This window comes from Panthera uncia, chromosome E1, assembly GCF_023721935.1.
Source record: "Panthera uncia isolate 11264 chromosome E1, Puncia_PCG_1.0, whole genome shotgun sequence".
In the NCBI taxonomy this organism is placed as follows: Eukaryota; Metazoa; Chordata; class Mammalia; order Carnivora; family Felidae; genus Panthera; species Panthera uncia.
The window spans coordinates 39999505-40023682 of NC_064814.1; the positions used below are offsets into that span (position 1 = coordinate 39999505).

A 24178-nucleotide genomic window follows, 5' to 3' on the forward strand; every position below is an offset into this window, starting at 1 on the left:
GTAGAAAGAGAGGGAGAGAGAATCCCCAGTGGGCTCAGCACCAGCAGCGCGGAGCCTGATGTGGGGGGTTGAACTCATGAACCCTGAGATCATGACCTGAGCCAAAACCAAGAGGAGGACACTTAACCGACTGAGCCACCCAGGCACCCCTCCACCATTTTTTTTTTTTTTTTTAAAGCCCAGAGGCCACACCAACGTCCTGCCCAAATCAGAACAGTATCAGAGCTTGGAGTGAAAGCCAGGGTCCAACTAGGGGTGGCAGGAGAGTGAGGGGAACTTCCTGCAGCCCCAACCCAACTACTTGGTTTTGTTCCTGGAAGGACTGGTTTGAAGCTGGCTCCGGACTTCCTGGGCCCTAGAGGCCACAACCTCCCCCCCCCCCCCCCCCCACCAGGGCATTTGTGGCGGTAGTGACCCCTCAGCCCGCCAGCCAAGCTGAGCCGCAGTGAAGCCACCATCGTTTCGGTGTCCCACCTCCACACGCTTGTTCCCGCGGTGCCCTTACAGCCCCTCTGCTCCTGGAGCGCAGGCTCAGGCTCCAGGGCTCCGTACATGTCCTTTCCCCCTGAAGCCTTGCCAGCCGGAAGTGACTCCTCCCTGCTCTGAACAACCCTCTCCTCCGGGTCCCTCTCTGGGATGACTCTTCCCCTGACCAGCTGCCTGGGCGTGAACCCTGGGTGACTTACGGCTAGTTACGTCGCCTGTGGTGGCCCAGTTTCCTCATCTGTGAGATGGAGATAATGCTGCCCCCCTCCCCTCCATGGTTGTGAGGGTTAAATGGCCCAGTGCACAAGGAGCGCATAAAACACTGCCTGGCACACAGGAAGCCCTAAGCGCACGCAAGCTAACGGCAACTACCTCGCGTTACCTCCCGAGAACCACGCACTGCATTAGGCACGGAGTAAGGGGAGGGGAATGACGCCAGATCCCGATCCCCAGGGCTGGAAAATCAGAGGGCCGCCTCCGAGGAGAGCCCGCCTTGTCCCGCGGCGAGCGCCCCCTGCTGGCCACAGGGCTCTGGGCCGCCTGTAGTGTGACGGGTGCTGCACTTGCTGCGGGGAGAGGGGGGGGGGGGCGGTGCGGGGAGCGCAGAAAGTGACTTTACCCACCTTTGCATGTAGCTGAGACATTTTCCGGAGACCCTCCCAGCAAGGCTGTGAGAAGCCTGGCTGCCTTGCCCAAACCACCACTGACATCTGGCAATTCTAACTCCTCATCTTACTCACCAAACAAATAGCGAACAACCCGGGTCTTACCTGAGTCCCAGGCTGCCTTCCTCTCTCACTTCCTCTGTCAGGTTGCCGCCTGGTGCCGCCGCCGCTCTCTGAAAACTCGGCCCCGAGCAGGCCACTCCTTGGCTTAAGATCCTGCTGCTCGTTCTCTAAAGGCCTCTCCACCAGCTGTTCCCTCCCAACGATCTCTGGGGGGGATTACATAGCAGTGACCCTCACACCTGTGAACATGCTGGAATCACCTGGGGGACTTTGGAAAAACCCTGGCGTCCAGCCCACCCCTTACCTCCTGAATCCAAACCGCTGGGCTGGGGCCTTTATCCGTGGGGTTTTCAACTCCCTCGGGCTATTCAAACACGCAGCCAGGATTGAGAACCTCCCATTTGAACATTCTGGAGGCACCCTGTGCCATGAGGGTGAGGAGCAGATTGTTTTGCTCAGCGTCAAAGCCCCGCACCCGGCTCTACACTGAGCATTAGGAAGCAATGAAACAATTGCTTAATGGTGAACGAGATCCACCCTGGGCCCACCAGCCTCCGAGTGGACTCACCTGTCCCACCTCCCAACCAGAGTCCCTAAAAGGGCTGTGCTTTCTGCCGGCCTCCCCCGTATGTGGTTCCTGATCCTACAGCCCTTCAGGGTTCCTCTGAAATACCCCTTCCTCAGAGAAGCTGCCCCTGATCCCCAGCTGATCCCAATCCCCTTGTCCCCGGCTCCTGCAGCCCCCTGGACCTTTCCCTGGCTCCCCTGCCCGCAGGAGGACATAAGCCTCTGCTGTCTCTTCCGTGCCAACCTCCAGTGCCCAACACAGAGGGTGGCACGTACAATGTGCTCAAGTCGGTTGGTTGGGGGATTTCAGACCCAGATTTTTTTTTACCTACTCAGGAGACTTTGACCTGGGCCTGGACCACTCTAAAAGGCTCTAAATTTAAGGGCCTAGTGAGTTTGGGATCGGACAATGAAGCCGTTGCAGGAACCGTGGCCTCCAGGGGGCATAGGGTTGGTGATGTCTGAAATAGCCAAGCTATTCATCCGGGACAGGTGAGCAGGGAATTTACGTGCGCAGAGGGCACAGCCTGTCCACACAGCAGTGCTGGCTCTCACCTCTCTCCAGAATAGCAAACTGAGTTGAATTGTGTCCCCCTGAAATGTTGAATTCCTAAGCCCTGGTATTTGTGAACTGGGCCTTATTTGGAAATAGGGTGTTTGCAGATATAAGCAAGTTTAAAATGAGGTCATCCTGGGATAGGGTGGGCCCTAATCCAATGTCCGGTGTCCTTCTAATAGTGAAATCTGGACAGAGATACACAGAGGGAAGATGGCCATGTGAAGACAAAGGCACAAGCGGGCTAACAGCTTCTGGAAAGGCCAGCAGTTCCTTCTGGATAGCTGGGTAGGAAAGGCAGAACCAGTGTCAAATTTCAGACATGCAATTACTAATTTTTTAAGTATCGCACAGAACATATTTAAACCGAAGGATCACTGACCTGAAATTCGAATTTAATTGGGCATCCTGTATTTTTATTTGCAGATCTGGCAACTCAAGTAGGGCAGTTTGAAAGAGGCACATTAGGAGAAGGGAGGGAACAGAGATCCAGGACAACAAATTCCCAGTGTTGGGAGGGGGCTCCCCCCCCCCCCCCCCCCCCCCCCGCCACCAGCCCAGGAAGCCAGGTAAATCTACTGAGTGGGGGGCCACCTACAGGCAGACCCACGCCACAAGGGCCTGTGTGGGGAGGTGAAGGGACCCGGTCCTGCCTGTCCTGAGGGTCTGGGCCAACAGGGAGAGCAGCCTCGGCTCCAGGGGCTGGGCCTGGGCAACCTGGGAATCCCTTCGACACCTGGAGTGCCACAGTAAGAGGAAGGGGCAGACCAGGAGAGGGCAGAAATCTGGGGGTCTGGGCCGCTCAACCTGCAGCCACCTTGATGCTTTACAGCTTTGGCAGCACTGGTGCGGGCACGTCGGTCTGAAACGACGCTTGAGGGGAGGACTTGGGCCTGTGACCCAGAGGAACCGCAGCAGTGGACAGGGAGGAAGATGGCCCTGGGGCCCCATTAGAGTGGCCAGAGCAAGCGGAGACCCCTGGGAGGCCCCCGCTGGGAAAGGGAACATGGCTGCAGCAAAGACCAGGTTGTTGAGCATCACAGCCCCGCGGCTGGAACGGTGTGGTGTTCCAGGGGCTTCTGGGAGCCACACCTCTCCGGGGGACAGCAGGCCAAAACAAGGGTCTCTGCCCTGCCCCTGGAGGATGGCGCCAGCCCCCCTGGTATGCAGGGTGGGGCCTGCTCTTCCTAAAGGACACTGTCTGTCCCCTGGAGCCCCAGAACCAGACCTCCTGTCTTCCACCCTCCCTCCCCCAACCACAGAAACTCACCGTCAAGTCAGGCAAGAAAAGCAAACTGTTTATTTACACCTTGGTCTGTACATTAGAGTTCCTGAAGGAGCCTGCCTCTGACAGCCTGCTCCTTTTTGGCTAGAAGCAGGTAGGACGTGGAGAGCTTGGGGCCCTGGGACACAGCCTTGGGCCTCACCCCTCTCTCCCCGCCTTGGGGCCTGGAGGTGGTCTCACCCCAGCTCCGGAGATAAGCCTACTTCCAGAGGGAGGCTCCTGGGGCGAGACCCAAGGGGAATCCCAGAGTCAAAGCCGTCTAACAAACCCCTGGGCACGAGGCCATACATGTAGCTTCTTCCATCTGGGCCCCAGGAGGCCCAGCCAAGAAAGCAGGAAGGGCCAGGACGGAGGGAGCCAGCAGGCCGTGGGCGAGAGTGAGTCCGGTCAGCAGTCGGGGAATTAATGGCACTCGGGTCTGAGCACCTCGGGCAGATGAGGAAGAGCTCGGCAGTTAATGGCAGGCCGGGGCAGCAGCGAGGAGCCTCTTCTGCCCACTTGGGAGTTCCAAAGCTGTTCGAGACACCAGATGGTGGTGGTCTTGAACCCAGCCCAGTGCCAAGCACCGGGAGCCACACACAGCTGGAGCTTCCTCTGGGGGCCAGGGGTGCTGCCGCAGACCCATGACGTCCCTGTGGGGGCCCTGGGCCGAACCCCACGGTTAGAAAGGTGCGCTCTGCTTTCTATAAATACTGACACCAATACGGGAAGACGTTTGTGGGAGAAGGTGCTTTACACAAAGTGACCCTTTTCTGGTGTGCAAGGCTTCTAAACTAGCTGCAGGCTGGACGGGGGACTTCGAGCCCCCCGAGCTTAAGACCGTAATGAAAAGAGTTCTGTACAAAGTTACCAAACCTGCACGGCTGAGCGAGCAACCTGGAGGCGCGTGTGGAAGAACGTGCTGGGAGGCCTGGCCTGGGAGCAGACCCCGTGGAGGCCAAGTGGGACGCTATGTACACATTTACAGGGCTCGGGAAGGACCAGGGTAAACATGAGGATGTAGAAAAGGGGCAGTGAGGACATGGCAAATCCTGTACAGTGGTGACAGGGAAGAAAAAAAGGCACAAGGACAGCGACCCCAAACCATGCAGACAAAACACAGCCTGTGCAGCACAGCAAAGCAGAGGGTCCCGGTAGGAGGTGCGGTCTCCCCCGGGGCAACAGCACTTAACTCCCACCATTCTCAGCCACCCTCCTGCGGGTGGCTGGGGGAGGGGGGGCAGATGGCGGGTTACAGTCACAAGGAAGGAGGAGGAGCCTACAAGGTCGGAGCACCAAAGTCAGACCGCTTCGCCAGGGTCTATGCTTTCAGAAACCAACCTTTCCAGAAAGCAGCCTATGTTCTCAGGTGGGCGGCACAAGGGCCTTAGAGCTGTGCTGCCACGCAGCTCGGGCTGGCCCGTGGTGCCAGCCTCTCCTGCTCCCTGACCTTTTGCGCACAGATTCAGAGCAGGACGGAGAACCTGAAGGTCCCTAAGGTCAACAGAAGGAACTTGCCTGAAGTCACCAGGGAGCACTTGGCCCTTCTGGCCTGAGGCCCCTGGGCAGATGGGCCTTGGTCTCCACCAGCCTGAAGCATCGCCCTACAGGGACTGACCTCCGTCCCCAAGGAGGACCGGCCAGGGAGGATGCCAGCACTGAAGCCCTCAGCCCCAAACCCTCCTCAGCCCTTTCAAAGAGTCGCTGTGGTCGTGCCAGGCGAACAGTCATTTTCTTGGCGTGGCGACCGTTCCCAAACTTCCCCTGCTAAATTTGCTAATGCATTAAACACACGTGCCCACAGCACAAAAAGCGGGCTTAGTTTCGCCCTGAGCCACCAGTCCCCACTGGCCGATACAGTTTCTGCCGGCCATTAAGTCCCTCAGTGGAACAAAAGCGCCCACACTGTGCCCTCCTGACCACCGGGACCTGGCTGGGTCAGGAATCAGATGATCCAGCAGACCAGCACCTGGAGCCTCCTGGACGTGGGCCGGGGTGTGCTGGTTTGGGTGCTGAAAGTGGAGACGCTGGGGTGACCCTCATCCACCCAGCCTGAAAACAGGTCAGAGGCAAAACCCACAGCGCCAGTGTCCCCTCCTGCTCAGCTGTGCAAGTAGGAGGCTGCCTTCCGGGGGACAGCCCCTCCGCGACCCTTGACTCTGTTCTACCCCAACTCCAGAACGGGCCCGCGCCTGACCCCACGGGCACCCGACAGAGACTTGCCCGCTCAGGTGTGCTAACCCCCAGGGTGACGAGAACAGCTGGGCACACCAGTTCCTGAAGGCACCTGGCCTCCCATCCTGGGGCGAGGGATCTCCTGGCTTCTCACCATCCATCAAAGCCACTGACACCCTACTGTTAACGCAGCACCTGGATTAACAAACCTGACGACCAATTCTACCCGCTTCCTCTACCCTTGGCTAGCAACCCTCTAGGGCAGGGGTCTCAACGTCGTGTCACCTGGGGAGCTCTTTCAACATCTGCGTGCCCGGGCCACACCTACACCAATTACACTGGAATCTGGGGGCAGAGATGGGAGGAGGGGCAGGGTTCAGCTCAGGCGGAAGTTTTTATATCTCCCTAGGTGATTTCAATGCACAACCCAAGTTGAAAACCACTGTTTCAGGTCCAAGTGCTTTCGGAGATTCTTGAGCTCTGTGTTTGTAACAGGTCAGAAACAAAGTCAAGGTAAAGGAATTTCCCTCTGGCCATTCTTAGAGAATCTACAAATTAAAAAGTGTGTGTGTGTGTGTGTGTGTGTGTGTGTGTGTGTGTGTGTGTGTGTCTACAGGTGCCTGGGTGGCTCAGTTGGTTGAAGGTCAGACTCTTGATTTCAGCTCAGGTCACGAGCCATGCGATCGAGCCCCGAGTCGGGCTGTATGCTGAGTGTAGAGCCTGCTTAAGATTCTCTCGTTCTCTCCCTCTGCCCCTCTCCCCTGCTCTCTAATAAAAAAACATAATAATTTGTGTAACTTGGCCAATTCAAAGTTAAAAAAATTTTTTTTCTACTAGAACTTTATTTCTTATACTTTCCCACAGAGTAAGGCCTAGCTAAGCCAGAGAGTACCTCCTTTTCTATTAGATACTGTATATAACCCTCACTTGACGATTCAGCAAATTTTGTCTGGTTTCCAACTGAATGTAAGGATAGCCAACTGCCGAGTAAAACGTGAATCTGTTGCAGAAACCCCTCTCCACGCCCCCGCAACACCTCTAAACTTTGGACAAGTTACTACTAATCGCTACTTGGTAAGGTGGCCGGGTTCAGCGAAAACAAAAAACAAAACCCACATAGGGGCACCCAGTTAAATTACAGTCAGCTGGGGAGTTGTTCAAACATTCCGGTGCCTCGGTGGCCAGGCTCCACACCAACGAAGTCAGAACCTCTGTGGATTCCACCCAGTTATCAGAATTTTAAAACTCTCTCCATTTTAAATATGTTCCAGGCATTGCAGGGAACATACTTCTCCTACGAGTTCTGTTTTGTTTGCCCGAAATGCACACTGGGCTGGGCACCGTGCATGCTACCTAGCAGCCCCCCGTACGGAGAGAGAGAAGAGTGTAACGCTCTACCAGACCACACACAAAGTAGGGGGAAACACTGGAAGGGGGCAGGGTCTGCCCCGCCGGTGCCTCGCAGGGCCCATGGGGCTGGGAACCTTGGGGCATGTGCCCCCCTCAGGCGAGCTTTCAAGCAGGGAAGAGCAGTTAAAAACGCTACATGATCGTTAAGAGCCAATTAGACGGTCTGGGTTTTATGAGACGTACTCTGGCTGAAGATGGTTGGATTTAACTCGAGACCTGGGTTGCGTGGAGTTTAGTCTCATTTTAAAGTCCGCCCTTTTTCCAGAGACCCCAGGCACAGCACCAGGTCCCTTGGGGCCTTTCAGACGCGGCGTCCTCAGGGAGGCCGCTCCCATGGCGCCCCCTTCAGGGAGGAGGTGGCAGAATGTTGCTGGCAGACCGCTTTTTCCGCGCCTTTACACCAAGGCAGAAATTCCTTCCTGCCTAGTGACCGTGTGACTGTGCAACCCAGGCCTCTGGGCCCTTTGGAATTCCAGATCAAAGCAGCTAAAGAGCATATAAAGTTTTACATATAAAATGCTCATCCCTGGGGCGAGTCTCCCACAGCCCAGGACCTTGGTCTGGCTGGCCTCTGTAGGACTCCTCCTGGTGTCAAATCCAGACCAAAGCCAAGTCCTGATATGTCTTCTTTCCTTTCCCTTAATTAGGGGCCATTAGCAAATTCTCAAGAGACTCACTCCTCAGGCCTTCTTTCCACTGCTGCTGCTTCTCAGACCCCTGGAGGAGCCCAAGGAGACCAGCACCCTCGGGGGTCGAGAGACTCCCTGCCCTAGTCTTCCTGCGGTAGGTGACCCCCAAAGGCCTGGATCAGACCAACGCAGCCCCGTTATCTGCAGCATGAAACAAACCCCACACTTATGCTTCAAAAGAAATCACAAAATCCAACAGAAGCAAAAGTTGACTGGAACGGAATGAAGATGGGTGGTGGCCACAGCCCTGCCTTCGTGAACAGGGAACATACATCCCAAGTCCCCGATCCCCTCTTCACCCTCTCCTGCCCCCGCTTCTCTGCATACACCCCTTCTTGCCCCTCCCCAACATGCCTGAACTTTCCTTCTTACACTAGAATTGCTGAAGAAAACAAACTGCAGGGGAAAAAAACCCAAGAGCATACATGTTTATATATGTGTGGATTAACGAAACGAATCACAAGCCATATAAAACTGAGACAAACTGGAAAACTCAAAGTACCAGCTGCCTACAACAAAAGATCACGTTAAAAATCCAGAGAGAGAGAAAAAAAAAAATCCAGAGAGAGAATTTCCACCATGTGTCACAAGGACGGAGGACGAAGGTTTCCCTGTGATCTCCTCACCCGTGTCTCTCATCAGCACACCTCTCCTGGCTGAGAACTGAATAGGAGAGTTTCCAAAAGGTGAGACGCGGGGGCCTCGCTACCCAGCTGAGTCAAGCCCAGAGCTCAGAATCCCAAACTCCAAACCTGAGGCCTGCCATCACCGGGTTGTGTGGAGAACAGGAGCAGGTAAGCAAGGCCCACTCCCCGCCTGTGGACTGTCCATCCATGCTTCTCGTGAAATGCAGCCCACGGGGAGGGAACAGACTGGAATGGGACCACGCTCCTCCCTGGAACTAAGGTCTTTGTCACCCAATGCCAACACGTGCCTTAGACACCCCTGGCCCCCACTCCCCACCCCCTTTTATTCCCTTCATTTTACACTCAAGTTAAATACCGCTCATTTTTCATGGTCTTAACAATAAAACAGAAAGAGGGGCACCTGGTGGCTCAGTCAGTTGAGCGTCCAACTCTTGATTTCAGCTCAGGTCATGATCCCTGGGTTGTGGGATTGAGCCTGGCGTCGGGCTCCATGCTGAGTGTGGAGCCTGCTTAAGATTCATTCTCTCTCTCTCTCTCTCTCTCTCCGCCCCCACCCTACCCTCAACCCCGCGCCTCTCCCCGACTCGCACTCTCTCTCTAAAATAAAAACCAAAAAACAACCAAGCCAGAAAGGAAGAGGCAGGCAGGCAGGCAGGCAGGCAGGGATGGGGAAGTGTACAGGAAACCCCCCAAATACCAAGAACTTCTCAAACGAAGGCTGCCCCATGCCAGCTCTCCTGCAAGCCTGAGTCCTCGGGACACCCCATGCACAGGCATCACAGGGGCTGCTGGCCAGGGAGGGGCTCTGGGAGGGCCCCTTCCTCCTCTCTGAGCCTGAGCACCTAGGCTTGAAAGGTGGCCAAAGAGGCTGGGGAGGATGTGGCCGTTAGGCATTCGAACCCCTGGGAAAGACCATAATTTTGCTCCCACTCCCACAGGGAACAGAGGTGGGGTGAAAAGAGCCTGTCTCACTAGAGCATCTTTAAATCCTTATCCCCAGAGGTAGAATCATTTTCATCCAGTACCTGAAACACAGTCTTCCAGTTCTTGTTATTACAGTAACTCCTGATAGCAGACCTTGCCCCTCCCACCCTCCAGGACCATCCGCTCTTGCAAGGGGACTGCAAAGTGCACGGGAAGTAACTGTGCAGATGACACTCACAGCCCCACGCTCACCCCTTGCTGTGTGAGCGGCTTCCCCACATACGCATCAGTACACAGGACATGGTGGCCAGAGATGATGTTTACAGTGTGTGTGTGTGTGTGTGTGTGTGTGTGTGTGTGGCCTGGCTTGGGCCGCATCCTCAAGTGGGGTCTGCGCCTTGGTCCCAGGGTCCAGGGCTGGGAGGGTCCCGAGGCCGCTCTGCAGCCAGCCCTCGTCTCAGTGTTTGATCTCAAGGATGGAGGGGTTGTGGTCCAGGATGGCAAGGATAATCTTGTCCATGTACTGCCTCAGCCGGAAGTTGATCTCCTCCTGCTCCTTCAGGGCTTCCATGAGCTGGGGGGAACGGGAGAGGCAGGTCAGAGGCCGGGCCCGGGCTGGAGTGCAGGTGGAACCCGGATCCCCAGCTTGTGATGAGCCAGGGCCCGGGACAGAGGGGCTCGGGACACCTGGGCAAGGCAGGCCCCCAGACCAACCTCAGCACTTGGGTGCCAGAAACCAGCGAGAGCAGTGACAACTCACAGTAAGGTGTGTGAGATATGCTGACGCCCAGGCCCCGCCCCCAGGGATTCTGATCCAACTGGTCTGTGGAGGGACCCAAGTATGAGCAACTGCTCGGTATAGGCTGAAAACACTGGCTAAAGGCATTTGCAATCAAGAATGACATCCAGAGTCCCAGGGCCCTAAGACTTGTAAGGCTTCTAGCTGTTTCCTCTACCTGAAACGGTCCCCTCACCACCCCGACCCTGCCATTGCCCCTGTGCAGGTCCATTCCCGACGTGTCCTTTAGGTCACTGAAATGCCACATCTGCCCCCAGACTGGAGGCTGGTAACCAGCTCAGCTGGGAGTCCCCCGAGGCTAGGAGTCAGCACTTAACTCTGTGTCTTAAGTACAGGATAAAGGGTTCAGTGACTGTCTTATGATTCATGTTCAAATGTAACCAGGGTATTTTGGAGGCCTGATCTTTTAGAAGCACACCCTGGTGTGGGGTGGTGGGGCAGAACGGACTTTGGTTCTGGAGACCTGGGTCCTTCTCCCTCCACAAGTTGGGTGATCTTGTGTCCCAGCCTCCCAATCTGTAACATGGAAATGTCCGAGAAGCCTTTGAGTTGTCAGAAGATGAAGACACACTACAATCAGGTGCTCAAGAAACGCTAGTGTCTTTCCCCTCCTGGCTTGAGGCAGAGGGATTCTAGCTTCTCCTGCACTACGGGCTGACAGAGACATGTTGATCAGCCGGCCATTTTGGCATGTTTCTGGTAGAGCAAAGACTCAAACTCCACTCTGTTCCCAGAGCTTCCCCCCAGCACATGCAGGAAGTCAGAAATGCTCTAACTCCCTCACCACTCTGCACGGTCACTCAGGTGGCTGCAGACGGGGACCCTCACAGGCCCTGGTCTGCTTCCCCTGCTCGGGGTAGCCTGGGACTTATCATCACAGCACACGGGTGCGGGACAGGACTTGCAGAGGAGCGGCCGAGGCTCCCAAGCAAGAATGAGAGGGCACATTACCTCATCGCGAGAGGCCGTGTCTATTTCTGCGGCCAGAGACTGGGCTTTGGTCTGGGTGGCAAAGAGGTTCTTTGCTTCATAGAGGCTGAGGCTCAAGATCTGTCCATTCAAGTCATCATTCTGGTCCCGCAGCTTATGATTCTCCTGTGGAGTGGGACAAAAGCAACGTCAGCTCCCAGAAGCATCCAGAACCCAGCAGAACCCATTTCTTTGCATTCACGGTCTCCTGACTGCCACCGGGACCCTTCTCTCAGGTGTGTGTCAGGCCAGCTCAAAGACACCCATAGGTGATGTGACCTCTGCCAGGCTTCGGGGGAAGGGCTGGGTCCTGGGAGGTCACAGGTTCCTGAGGAAGAGTTATAGGCCCACTCAGGGGAACAAAGTTTCCAGATAAGGGCAGGGCTCCTGGCCACGCTTTCCTCCCTGGGGTGAGTGAGCCAGAAGAGGAGCTCCTGATACTTTGGGGTCTCCGGGCTGCAAGGCTGGATCCAGTCTCCTCCTGTAGCGAGGTTCAGGAATCCTGCTCTGTGGGAACTCTTCCTGAGTACAGGTGGCCTCACAGGGCCCTGCCCAGACCCCACGTGCCAGCACCACGTGCTAGCTTTTGCCTAAAGTCTCCTAACTAACCGCACACCTGGGACTTGGTGCCCTCATGCAGGAGAAAGGGCTGGGGTTTTCGGATCGCTGTGGGATGCTGGTGAAGCCAGCAGGAGTAGACTTTCTAGAGCAGTTTCCCACCCCTGAATGTCGGGCTGGGCTGAACAGGGGGCTTCACTCACCATCACACCCTCCCTTGGTCCCTGCCCCTCCTGATCCCACTTCCCCCAACTCCCCCATCATGGGAGTGCTCCCGGGAACCATTTGAAATGGAACCTTGGGATCCGGGTCTGCTTCTGGGAGGACCCAACACAGCAGACCCTCATCCATGGCTGGATAGTCTCCTCCTCCACTCCATCGGCAAGGACAGCAGAGTGGGGTCTGCTTCTTTGTGTGGACTCCAAGGAGAGACCCCGGGATCCGCATCAAGTGTGGCCTAGAGGTGAGCTGCCCTGCCTGAGCTGTGGGGTGGGGACGGGCAGCCCCACCGGGCAGGGACGTTGAGAGGAGCAGACAGGAAGGGGTGTGGGAAGGTGCCGCTGCAGCTTGGGGCCCCATGCGGGAGACCCGTCCAGCGGGGCCCACCTGCTTGAGCCGCTTGACCTCATGCTCCAGCTCCACCTCGCGGGCCCTGGCGTTGAACTCGCCCAGGCCAGAGGACGAGCTGCGCCCCCGGCCTGGCCGCTCGCAGTCCAGCTTGTACATCTGCAGGTGCTCTAGCTCCTTCCGCAAGTCCTCGATGAGCTGCGTGGGGGAGGGGCTGGTTGGCGGGAGCGCGGCCACGGGAGGGAGCCCCGGTGCCCGGTGCCCTCCGGCCTGGGACCCACCTCCTGCGTCGCCTCCCGTTCCTTTTGGAACTCAAGGCGGTTCTGCCGCAGCTTGTCCGTCACGCGCTTGTACAGGTCCGTCTCATCTTTGAGCCGCAGGCTGGTGTCCTCCAGCCGGTCACACATGCGCTGCCGCTCCTGGATCGGGGGACTGGGTCAGGGAGGACGGTGCCCAGAGAGGCTCGCTACACCCCAGGGACGTCGGGGGGCTCCGGGTCAGCCACCTGGACAGGCGGGCAGTCCGACCAGCCCCCCTGAACACAGCCCTCGAGTCACGGCTTAAAGAAACAGCCGGGTCCCTTAGGATTCTAGAAACACAGGCCTCTGAAGCCCTTCGATGGTGCCAGATGAAACCTGAATCAAAGGTGCGGCCAAACAAAAGCTAGCCTCCTTCTCTCTTTTTTATTACTACTTCCCCCCATTATATAAAAAATTATATTCGCTGTAAAAAAAGTTTGGAAAATCAGAAACATAGCAAGACAAATTACTATTCATACTTTATTTTGTTGTTGTTGTTGTTAGGGCAAACTAGCAACTAGAGGCCTTTGTGGCCAACACCGCCTCTGTGGCTTCAGCTCAAGATCGGAGTCTGAGGGACACTCCTAGGCCTGCTGCTCACCTCATCCAGCTTCTCTGTTTGTGACTTGAGCCGGGTCACTGTTGTTCTGAGCTCGGTGTTTTCCTCCTCTAATTGCTGCACCCTGGGAAAAGGAGAAAGACAAACATGTCAGAAACGGAGGTCATCTTACAACGGATGGACAGTCTACAGCGATTCTCTGCTTCCTGGAGGAGGGAAGATACCAGAAAGCAAGAGAGAGAGAGAATATGACTAGTTGTTCCAGATGGGTAATACAGCTTCGAGCTTCCTGTCATCCAAGGCAAACTGGGAAGGACACCGAATTACCATCCTTCTGTTTGTGATAAAAGGAAACACTCATTTGTGAATAAGAACATAGGATTCTTTTTCACATGCGTCCTTAGAGCCTGAAACAACACAGAGGACGTTTTTCTGCTAAACAAAGAGAAGGTCCTCCTGTGGCTGGTGGTGGCAGGTCCCTCCCGCTTGGAAAGCAAAGACAGCGTTTGCTTTTCTTTCTCCCCCCAGCGTCTCTCCCAGGCTCTTTGCTCGGCCCTCCCCGCAGCTGCCTGTGACATCCACAGGTCATCGTCCTCTGTGTTAGTGTCCAGAGGGGGCTGTCCTAACAGGATCCCATGAGGAGACACAGCCCAGGTACCCAGGTCATTTTTTTTTTTAATTTTTTTTTAACGTTTATTTATTTTTGAGACAGAGAGAGACAAAGCATGAACGGGGGAGGGTCAGAGAGAGGGAGACACAGAATCTGAAACAGGCTCCAGACTCTGAGCTGTCAGCACAGAGCCTGACGTGGGGCTCGAACTCACGGACCGCGAGATCATGACCTGAGCCGAAGTCGGCCGCTTAACCGACTGAGCCACCCAGGCGCCCCTATACCCAGGTCATTTTAAATGACCTGAAAAGAGGGCAGGTGAGTTGGGCTGTCAGTGGCACCGGAACAGCACAGGGTCATTTCTGCCACCGATTCCTGCCGAACATTCCCTCTCCTTCACACTTGTTACTTCCTTCCTAGAGTGATGGCTCCACTGCTCTCTCTGCCAGGGGCCTAGGTAGCTTCCCAGTGGCCTCCCTGGCCTGGGTCATTAGGGAGGGCAGCCCTGGGACACCAGTCTTCACCTGTGTGTACTGTTCTGATGTGTAGCAACCCACCTGCCTTCACGGTCATTCTGTCGGGCTGGGAGGGAGGACTGACAGATGGGGAAACTGAGGCCCAGAAAATGACACAGGATGTCCAAAGTCACGGAGCTAAAGGGTAAGCAACCCAGATTCCCAGGTCAATACTCCTCTCCCTACCGGCCTCAGGTTCCAGCAGCTATACCTGCGGCCCAGAAGCCCAAAAGAAACCGGGCCCTGCTTTTCCATTTACGTTGGACCCAGGGGCCCAGGGTCGGTGCACCCAGGTGTTCAAGGTCAAGGAGACTGACAGCAGGGGGAGCTCCGAGCCCGGACATTAGACCCAACCCAGGAATAGGGGCAAGACCACAGTTTTTTAACCTATCCTCTTGTTGACAGACTTGTGAGCTGTCTCCAGTTGTACCTAGTAGAAATAATGCTACCAGAAGGTTCTTGTATATACTTCCCAGCAAGCATGTCCAGGTGTTCAGGTATCAAGAGGAGACCTGTTACAACAGGGGGCTTTTCTTCAGGCTGTTTTCCGATCCATACCACGGGGACGGTGCCTGTCCCACGGGCCCGGACCGGGAGTGGAGGGCGCCTCCGAGGCGGCCCCGTCCCCAGCAGGCGCCCACCTGGTGTTGAGCAGCTCGATCTCCGTGCTCTTCTCTCTCTCCAGCTTGCCGTAGGCCTCGCGGTGCCGCCGCGCCTCCTCCTCCAGGGCCTGCTCGGCCATGGTCTCCTGATCTTTCACCATCTCCTCCAGCTCGTGCACCCTGAGGAGGCAGAGGGGCGCGCGCCCCAGTCCAGGGCCAGCTCTCGTGGTGCCCCCGCCCCTGGCTACGGGAGGCCCCGAGACCCTGGCTCCGTCATAGCTCTGCTGCGGGAAGTGGCGATGCGTTTGCCAGACCTGTGGGTCAGCAGCTTCGCTGACAGATGAATGCGGATGCCATAGCACGTAAGGAGACGTGTACGAGCCACGCACGCCACGGGGTGAGGGTGGGGAGGGGGGCGCCTGGCGGTCGGCCCAGAGGGGAGCGAGGCTGCACGGAGAAGGCGGCATTCCCAGCCAGGCACGGGGAGGGACGGCAGGCCTCGGCACGGCCGCGTGAAGCAGCCCTCGGGCCTTGGCTTCTCTTCCCGCTCTCCTCCTCCCTGGTCCCTACCCCTCTGACCAGTAATTCAGCTACTGGGCACCTTGACTCCAAAACCACGCATGTCCTTGGATAGGGGCCCTGAACATTCAAGACCCAGGAAGGGGCCAGGTCCCACCGGGCACGCTCTAACCCCACCACTGGCAGCCTAGCTGGCCTATCAGTCTGGGCACATTTCACTGGAAACAGTCCCTCCAGGAGGCTACCCTTCTGGGGTGTTCCAGAACCCATCTTTGGGCCCTACAAGGTTGAGGGCCAGACCCTGGGCGGGGATCAGTTTACCAAATCTCATGCCACCCCGTGAGGACAACTACATGCTACATGCACTACCTCACTGCACTCAGGGTCAGCGGGCCCCCATCGGGAGGAGGGGCAGCGATGCCCGGACCCTTCCGCTAGCAGCACGTGCGAGCCCGACTCACACCAGCGTCTCTCTCTGCGGAGCTTGTCCCCAGAAACGGGGTGGGGGGCGGGCGGGTGTCAGACTCTCATCAGTGTAGGACAGAGAAATACGGGAGTGGATCCCAACTCCTGCCTTACACCCACCCTGGGGCTGCAGACATGGGGGTCAAGGTCAAGCTCCGACCTGTTTCTGAGTCCCCAGAGACCAGTCTTCCTGTGCGTCCTGCATGGGCACAGCCATGGAGCAAGGGGCCGACACATCACAGCCTCTCGGAGAGGAAGGACAAGATGTGCAGTTCACCTCCCCAGCTTTTCTCAGGGCCCTCCCCAAGCCCGTTCCCGAGTCATGGCCAGGGCCCCAGCCCCCCAGCCCCCGACCTGTGCACGAGCTGTGTGTTCTCCTGCTTCAGCTTGCTCTTCAGGTCCCCATTGGTCAGGCTGTCATTCTCCAGTTCTGTCACTTTTTTTTCCAGGAAGCTCACCTGCAAGAGGGAGGCAGAGGCGGGGGTGGAGGAAACCTCGGAGTCCACAGGACCGAGAAGCTAGAGACCGTGGGACAGAAGCCATGTTTGGTGAGCGTGAGGGTCCCCACGTGTACGTGTCCACGTTATCGGGGCCACCTACCCCCAACTCCTGGGCAAGGACAGGGTCTCTGTCTCCCGAGTCCCCAGATAGCTGCTGGGGGGCTCCCCATGACCCCCGGGGAGCACACACACATTAAGCCTGTCCTCCACCCACTCAGGACCCACCTTCTCCGTGATGTCGTTGTCACAGGAGTCAATGCTGTCTCGGAACAGGTCCTCAGTGCTACCGTCACTGCTACTGAAGTTGCTGCTGTGCATGAGCTGCCTGCGGGGGAGGGGGGAGGTAGCTGCAGAGGCCGGCCCTCCAGGGCCTGGGGTCCACACTGGGCTATGGGCTGAGAGCACCCAGTATCTTGGGGAGAAGGCCAGGGACCCCTCCAAGGAGGCTGTCCTCACCCAGTCAGGGGAGAAGAGTTGCCTGACCTCTGAACTCAAGAGGTCACCCAGCTCAGAGGCCAGCGGATGGGCCGCTACACCCCTCCAGAGTCCCTGGCAATCCATCACGGCTCTGGCCTGCTGCCTCAGCACCCTCTTCATGCCGGTGTTCGAGCCAGTAACTACCCAGTGACCAGAGTGGGCACATGAGCCCCCGACCACCTCCCTCCAGCTGCAAAACCAGCCACTGCAGGTAGACTGGCTCCATGGTCCTGGCAGAGGGTCCTGGCCTCCTGAGGCCACCCAGCAAGACTCAATTCCTCCACCAAACCGGCTCCCGATGCATCCCTGGGGACCCTGGGAATGGGAAGGAGACCCACCTAGACTGTGCAGGGCAGGGGGTTGGGTCGGTCTGCAAATGGGTAAAGACTTGCCGGAGGCAAACCCAGCTACCACGGTGAGGCTCCCCCTTCCCGCTCCCTGCCGGGCAGCAGCCAGGTCTCTACCCAGGGCCTGTCCCATCCCACTCCTGCTCTTGAGCCAGAGTCTGGGCGCTTGCTGGCAGCTCCCAGGGCCCTGGGAGTGGACCCGGGCCAGCGTGCACGAGAACCTGGATCCCGAGATCCAGAGCGGGAGCCTGGAAGTCCCAGGAAGTTAGCTGGGAGGATTTAACCCGGAGCAAAGTGACCAGCTCCAACGGGGCACACTTGTGCCCAGTCTCGGTCAGCGGGATCCCCAGGATCTGCTGGTACAGCTGCCGGCTCCAGGGTGCGGGGCAGGGCACCAACAGCCGTGAGACGCGCCGGGTCTCTTGGGGCCTCCCTGGTGCACCTGCCTGGAGTGGAAACAGCTAAGGGTTTGCAGAGGCCGACTGCTCCACTGCCACAAGGGGCAAGGGCGGCCCCTCCCTGTCAGAAGTAGAGGTCTGGTTGCTCTGCCTGCACTCCTGGGGGTCTCTGTTTCCCTCTGTGCATTGAGCACACGCAGGGCACCGGGCACTGGCTGGGTCTGGGCTGCCCGCATGGAAAGGGAGACAGTATTCCACCCCTCCTCCCAAGGTGGGGGGGGTCTTACCGTCCAAAGGCCGTGCTAGAGATCTTCCGGTTAGGGCTGCAGGGGTGGGGGTGCAGTAGGGAGAGGGAGAGAGAAAACAGTCATTGAACAGAGGGGGCTCTAGTCCACTCCTTACTCTGCCTTGGCTGCAAGATGCCAGTAGGTGCACTACAGGGCTTTGTCCCGCCCTCTGCAGGGAATTCACTAATCAGCTGGGTCCTCAGTAGAAGCACCCTGAGGTTCCTCTTGCAGAAAAATGCAAGCCCCCTAAGATCAATCCCACCCTGACAGGGCCCTAACTTGCCAAGACAGAGTGGGGCCGCCTTGCCTGCCGCTTCCCCCTCTGGACCCACACCCCACCCCCAGCCCTGGCCGCCCATCCCTCTGCTGGGTCCCGGGGGCCTCACCTGTTGGCCTTCAGGTTTTTCAGTCGGGCTTCCAGGTCATTCAGCAGGTTGATCTTCTTACAGCACTGAGAGCAGTAAACATCCAGCAATTCGCTGTTGTAGGCGTGCCGCATTTTCCTGGGTGTCTGCCCCGCACTGATTCGGGAGACAGAAATCAACCTCTGCTGTCCAATCTGGTGCCCTACCCCATCCTTACTTGACTGGGTTCCCCAATGCCTGGGAACCTTTTGTGTGTGCGCTTAGGGGCAGAGGAAGTAGAAATACAGCAACAGATCCTCCCTCCCTCGATACTCTCAGAGGAAAGGCCAATGAACAGTACCCATTTCACAGACAAGGCAATGGAGAGCTAACGTCAGAGTGAGTAATGACTAGGTGTGGGGGAAGGAATCACAGTAGGTCACCTAGAAGGACCCTTCGACACCGAGGTTCTAGGAGGCAAGACAGCACACACCCCTGAGTCTGCAGCCTCCCAGGTGGGCTAATTCTGTTTCTTCCCCAAGCCAGAAGGAGGCGGGAGGAATTCTAGAACCTCCAATCAGGGTGCAAAGGCAGCACCCCCAAGCTCCAGGAGCAGACCCCAGGTAGCTTAGGACTCTGCCCTCTGACCCGCCCTGGGATGAGGTTTGGTTGGTCCGGCCGCTTTTCCCGGGCCCCAAATTGCCATTCCAGACCACAGGGCCACCTGGAAGACACTGAAGATCCCAGGTCCGAGTAAACGTTGGTCCTGGTCTCGTCATCGGGGCAGGGGCTGCTGGGGGCACAGTCCACGTCGTCCCCCTCTCCATAGTCTTCAAACTGCTCCTCGTTGCTGATAAGCGAGGTGGTGGAGTGTGTAGAGAGGTCCGACGTGGTCATGGATGGGGCGTGGCCCAGGGACCTGGGTGTTACAGAAGGGCTGTCTGTTAACACAGCCCCGTCCACAGCCTGTGCCGGGGACCTTCCTGGGGGTCAACTGGTGCCACAGAGATCAGAAGCCCGAGTGTGTGCTTTCTGACCTGGCAAGTGCACTTTGGGGACCTCATCCTAAGGGAAGTGTCTCACCACAGAAACAGTTTCTGCACAAGAGGTGCGCAAACCGATGCTTCTCTACAGCGACAAAACATTGCTTATAGCTGAATGGTTTCCCTACATCAAATTAGAATAAGTTATAGTAAGTCATAGTATATGGGGCCTCCTGGGTGGCTTAGTCAGTCAAGCGTCCCACTTTGGCTCAGGTCACGATCTCACGGTTTGGGAATTTGAGCCCTGCGAGCCTGCTTCGGATTCTGTGTCTCCCTCTCACTCTGCTCCTTCCCCGTTCATGCTCTGTCTCTGTCTCTCAAAAAATAAACAAGTGTTAAAAAAAAATTTTTTTTAAGTTATAGTAGATGTATAATATAAAATTATATATTCTATATTGCTAATAGTAGCTAATTAAATGATTAAGTTACAGTTGTAAAATTTTAATATATATTAGTAAATATCAAATTATGGGTTATCTAATTGTTGAAAGGTCTGCAAAAAATACTAGCAATAATATGGGAAAAACTAATATAAAGTTGGATATAAAATTTAAATACAGAAAGGAAAGGTTGATACAGAATAAGGAAAAGTAGGACATAAAAGTATTTACATGGTAACAGAGCTTGGGTTTGGGTGGTGGGACTGTAAGTGAGTTACTCCCCCCCCCCCCCCCGCCATTCTTCCTTTCCTACCTTTTCCAAGCTCTGTTTAATTGGCTTGCATTCTAGCAAGAAACGGAAGTTTTAAAATAAGTAACAACGAGCTACTAGATGAGGCGCTTCTCCCAGTTTATAGAAGGGATTCACTGCAGAGAACATGGGTCGGAGACCCTAGGCCTCTCATGGGTGACCCACGGTGTGGCCCGTGACAGTGTCCAGGGCTGGCTGAGCCCTGTCCACAACCTGAGAACCGAGCACTGCTTGTCACCTGCCGAAATAGGTCTTCCCGTCCGTGGTTGTGAGGTCAGGTCTACGTATCGCTACTCAGAAATGAGGGTTTCTCTGACGTCCTGAGCCTCTGAGCTCAAAACTGGGCAACTTGAACCGGGGACAAGAAGCAGGGAAGTGGGTAAGGCTGTAATTCTCCCACCGTGCCCTTGAGCAGTCCTGGTCTCTATCTGAGAATCACAGTGTTGATGACAGGGCACTAACGAGCAAGTCTGCTGGGACCGCCACCCTGTTGTTGTTGAACTCACTCATCTGCCCTCAGGCTCCTCAGCACCTTGGGATGGATTCATCACATTCCAGCTCTTTCTCCTATACATTTTATTAAAACCCTCAGCGTCCCCTGCTGGCCACCTCCTGGCGACTGGTCCCGAAGAACAATGTGTACGATCAAGTGGCAAATGGTCAGCCAAAAGGACAACGGGTCTGTGGTCCCTGACCAGCTGTCCTTGGTGGCTGGTCACAGTATGGCTGTCACACTGCTCCCAGGAAGCAAAATGGATGAACTACTCCAAAGACCCCACCGAGAACAGCCTGACTCCCAGAGCCACTGGAGCCTGAGAAGCTCTGCCCTGCGAAAATGTATAGGAAATTGCTTTTTTTTTTTTTGAAGGTCAAAAATGATTAAGAATTGACAATTTCATATGGTTCAACTGATACTAGAACCCCTCTCCTCCCTCTCCAAATCTCTGGGTTGGCCACGACCACCACCTTCCTGTATGTGGCGCTCCAGACAGTTTTAACTCACTTGTCCTCCGGCAGAAACAGGCCCCCGAGCCCTCCGTCCTTCTCCTCGGCAGGACTCCCAACCGACCCCTCCAGGCTCTGCATGCTCTCCATGGGGCTGTCCATGTCTGACTCCGGGGGGCCCTCGGGTGGGGCCAGCGTCATAGCCTCCTCCTCGTCCTCGGGAAAGAAGCTGGGGTCCCTGGGGAGGAGCTCGCCATCAGCAAAGGTAGGGCCTGGCACCTCGCTGCCCTGGGAAAGACAGAGGACAAAGTGAGTGAGGCTGGCTCCCCGGGGCTCAGTGTGCCTCATCAGACCGCGAGGATGTCGGCAGGGCCAGGGATGGCAGGGACTGGGACACAGGCAGGTCCAGACCTCAGGACCTTGAGAATAAGAATACCCGGCAGGTGATTCATCTTGGGCCTCTCACAGCAGCTGCCTCATGAGAGCCCGGTGAGGAGCCGGCACCACCGGGGACAGCCATCCGTGGAGAAGAGCCACAGCTGGGCTGGCTACATTGCTCAGGACACCTGGACAGCTTGCTCGTCGGGGTCCCCATCACAGCCCGCACAAGGAGCCAGATGGCTTCGTGACTGAGTTAAGGGCACAGCCACAATGAACGGCTACCAAGAACGGCGACCCCGACCTGGCGGAGTTTGATGCAGCGGGATAGAGGGATATCCACGCACCATGGAACCTGCCCTCCAGGACTCTGGGCACATCAGATCACCTCCGTGAACCTCGCTTCTCTCGGTAAACTGAGAATGACTGTGGAATCCTACAGGATCACTGTGTCACGGGGTAGGACCTCAACGTGGCACCAGCCGGGGAAGGACAGCATGCCTTGGCCCTGCCACGGCCGTGCTGAGGAGCAAGGACACAGAGCCCTTCAGTTCCGAGCAGGGGTGGGTCCCCGGTGCCTAGCACACTGCCCAGCACCACGCCAGCACGAGATAAAGACCCGCCTGAACTTTTGCCAAAATCACCTTCTAGGTTATGCGCTCTGGCTCCGTTCTGAGAGGCAGCGCTCCGCAAAACCACCCTTGGGGCTGCCGCCTCTGAGGGGGCACTGTTTCCACCTGCTCCTGTCCGAGAGGTCAAACTGCTCCCAAGGATCTTCCGTGTGGCCCGCGTTGAAGGTGCTCCCTGCGGCCCCGGGACTGCAGCCAGGGGAACAGTAACAGAGGCTGTGAAAAGCCCCCAGGCACCCCAGACAAGAACAGGATTGGGGACATCCAAGGAAGGTGGTCAGCGGCAGGCTTGGCTGTGCCCACTGAGAAGTGTGCCGTCACCTGCTGCTGTAGACACCCTGGCCCAAGAATAGATGGCTGTTAATGAGCCTGGCTCCCGCCTGTTCCAGGACTCGGGCGGAGCACCGGCTGCACTAATAAAGTCGGCACCAGGCAGCCAGGCCCCCCTGGCTGTGGAGGCCGAGGGGCTGCGTAATTAAAACTACCCTCGTGTTCACACGGCCCTTTCCACCTGAATGTCACCAACCCAATCCCACAGGGCTCCCGACCGCGTCGGATCCTGCACCCGAAGCAAGCTCTCCGTCCGCAAGCCCGAGGCTGCATCCCAGCAGAAACAAAGGGAAGCCAACGTTTCCCGAGCAGCCACTAAGTTCCGGAGGCAGAGCGGACAGTGAATACGTAATCTTATCTGGCCTTAGGACAGCTCTTCAGGATAGCGATTCTTAGCCCCACTTTACCAACGAGGACATGGAGGCTCAGAGAGTCACCTGCCAGGAGTCTTCTAGGCCAGGAGGCAGAGGTCGCCCCACCTACCTCTGACCACCACAAGCTCGGTTCCGTCTATCAGTCATGCAACCCATGCTCCTGGAGCTTCAGTCTCACGTAGGGACAGATCAGTAATTATGAAGCCCAGGCATTCCACCTGCTGCAGCCCCCACGTGCTGCCCACTTCCGACCCACAGCAGGAGACTCCTCGGCTCAGCGCGTGGAAACTGGGAGAGACGCCAGGCAGGAGGGAGACGGCTCACCGAGGAGGGCCGTGCTCTGTTCCCTCACCTGCAAGCTTTCTGCCTTCCCAGCCACAAGGGCAGGGGAGGGTTGGCACTCGCTGGGAACGCCTGCCTTGTGGCTTACAGGAGTCCTCGGCCACTTCCGGTCCTCACAGCCCTAGGAGTTGGGTCTCCTTTCCCCTCTCATACGTGAGGTGACTTACCCAGGGCCCCGCCGGAGAGAGGGGCAGGGCAGGACTGGACCGGGAGCCACCAGTGCCCATGCTGTCCTCATAGCCCCATCAGCAGGGGTCCTGAGGAGGCTGCTGCCCACAGAGCAGAGGCTTGAGGCAGGCAGGGCACCAAGTAGAGACCGGGAGCCATGCTCCTCAGGCGTCCGGCTTGGCCTCTGGCTAACTCATGTTTGTCCCCTTGGACACGGAGATACGGAGGCCCAGTTTCTGCCAGGCACTCTGCCCAGAGACACCCAACTCACCACACGGAAGTGCGGACCACGGCCTCCTCCCACCTGATGTCCCAGAGCAACATCCCCCTCCTGACAGCCGGGCCAAGAGAAAAGAGGGGCCTGTCTCAGCTACAGGTGGGGCAGGAGGCGGCTTGGAGGCCCCCACAGGGGTCATTCCCTCCCAATAAGGCCACCACTTCCTCAGGCATAGTTTTACCCTCTGATCGAGCAGAGTCCACATCTGTCTGGCCTTTTGCACTTGTCGAAGGATCTGGTCTGTCTCCCACACATACCCCCGTCCGGCTCGGACGACAGCCCCGGGAGAGCTCCAGGAGGTGCAGAGGGCAGGGATGGAGGATTTACAGGCTTAGCCTGACGCATGGGGAAGGTGAGGCTCAGCGAGCAAGGGGGCTGCCCTGGAGCTTCCCCGCTGCAGGAGGCCCCGCTGTGACCCGAAGTCAGGCTCCTGACATGCCACGTCAGGGCCCTCAGCCACCCCTCGCTACACGCGCTCTCTCAACATGCCAGCCTTGTAAAATCAGCTGCCTCCCCACGCTGACACCTTTTCACTGTTTGCCCAAGGCAAGTTACGATTTCTAGAACCTCAAAACCATTTCTAGTAGCTTTCTTCTAAATTCAAGTAACATAAAGACAAGCTCTCAGAAAAGCTATACCCTGGCTGGTCTGGGACAGTACTGGTTTGGCATCTGTCCCGGACAAAAGTGGCCGTGTCACCCCTGCTACTCCCCTGGGAAAATCCTGACCCTGCTCCCATTC

The 24178-nt window shown here is 57.0% G+C and overlaps 1 protein-coding gene across 1 annotated transcript in view; it reads right to left on the reverse strand.

The window, feature by feature from the left end:
- Positions 1 to 3614: 3614 nt before the first annotated feature.
- RAB11FIP4 (RAB11 family interacting protein 4) overlaps positions 3615 to 24178 on the reverse strand; it is a 39118-nt gene continuing 18554 nt past the window's right edge. Inside the window, exons 2-13 of the mRNA XM_049637882.1 lie at positions 20998 to 21227; positions 18986 to 19180; positions 18304 to 18438; positions 17918 to 17953; positions 16634 to 16733; positions 16263 to 16366; positions 14964 to 15104; positions 13240 to 13321; positions 12621 to 12758; positions 12379 to 12537; positions 11197 to 11340; positions 3615 to 10020 (exon numbers count right to left, since the gene is read on the reverse strand). Of these exons, the coding sequence (XP_049493839.1) occupies positions 9904 to 10020; positions 11197 to 11340; positions 12379 to 12537; positions 12621 to 12758; positions 13240 to 13321; positions 14964 to 15104; positions 16263 to 16366; positions 16634 to 16733; positions 17918 to 17953; positions 18304 to 18438; positions 18986 to 19180; positions 20998 to 21227 (1581 nt within the window). The 3' untranslated portion in view covers positions 3615 to 9903. The remainder of the gene's footprint in view (positions 10021 to 11196; positions 11341 to 12378; positions 12538 to 12620; positions 12759 to 13239; positions 13322 to 14963; positions 15105 to 16262; positions 16367 to 16633; positions 16734 to 17917; positions 17954 to 18303; positions 18439 to 18985; positions 19181 to 20997; positions 21228 to 24178) is intronic.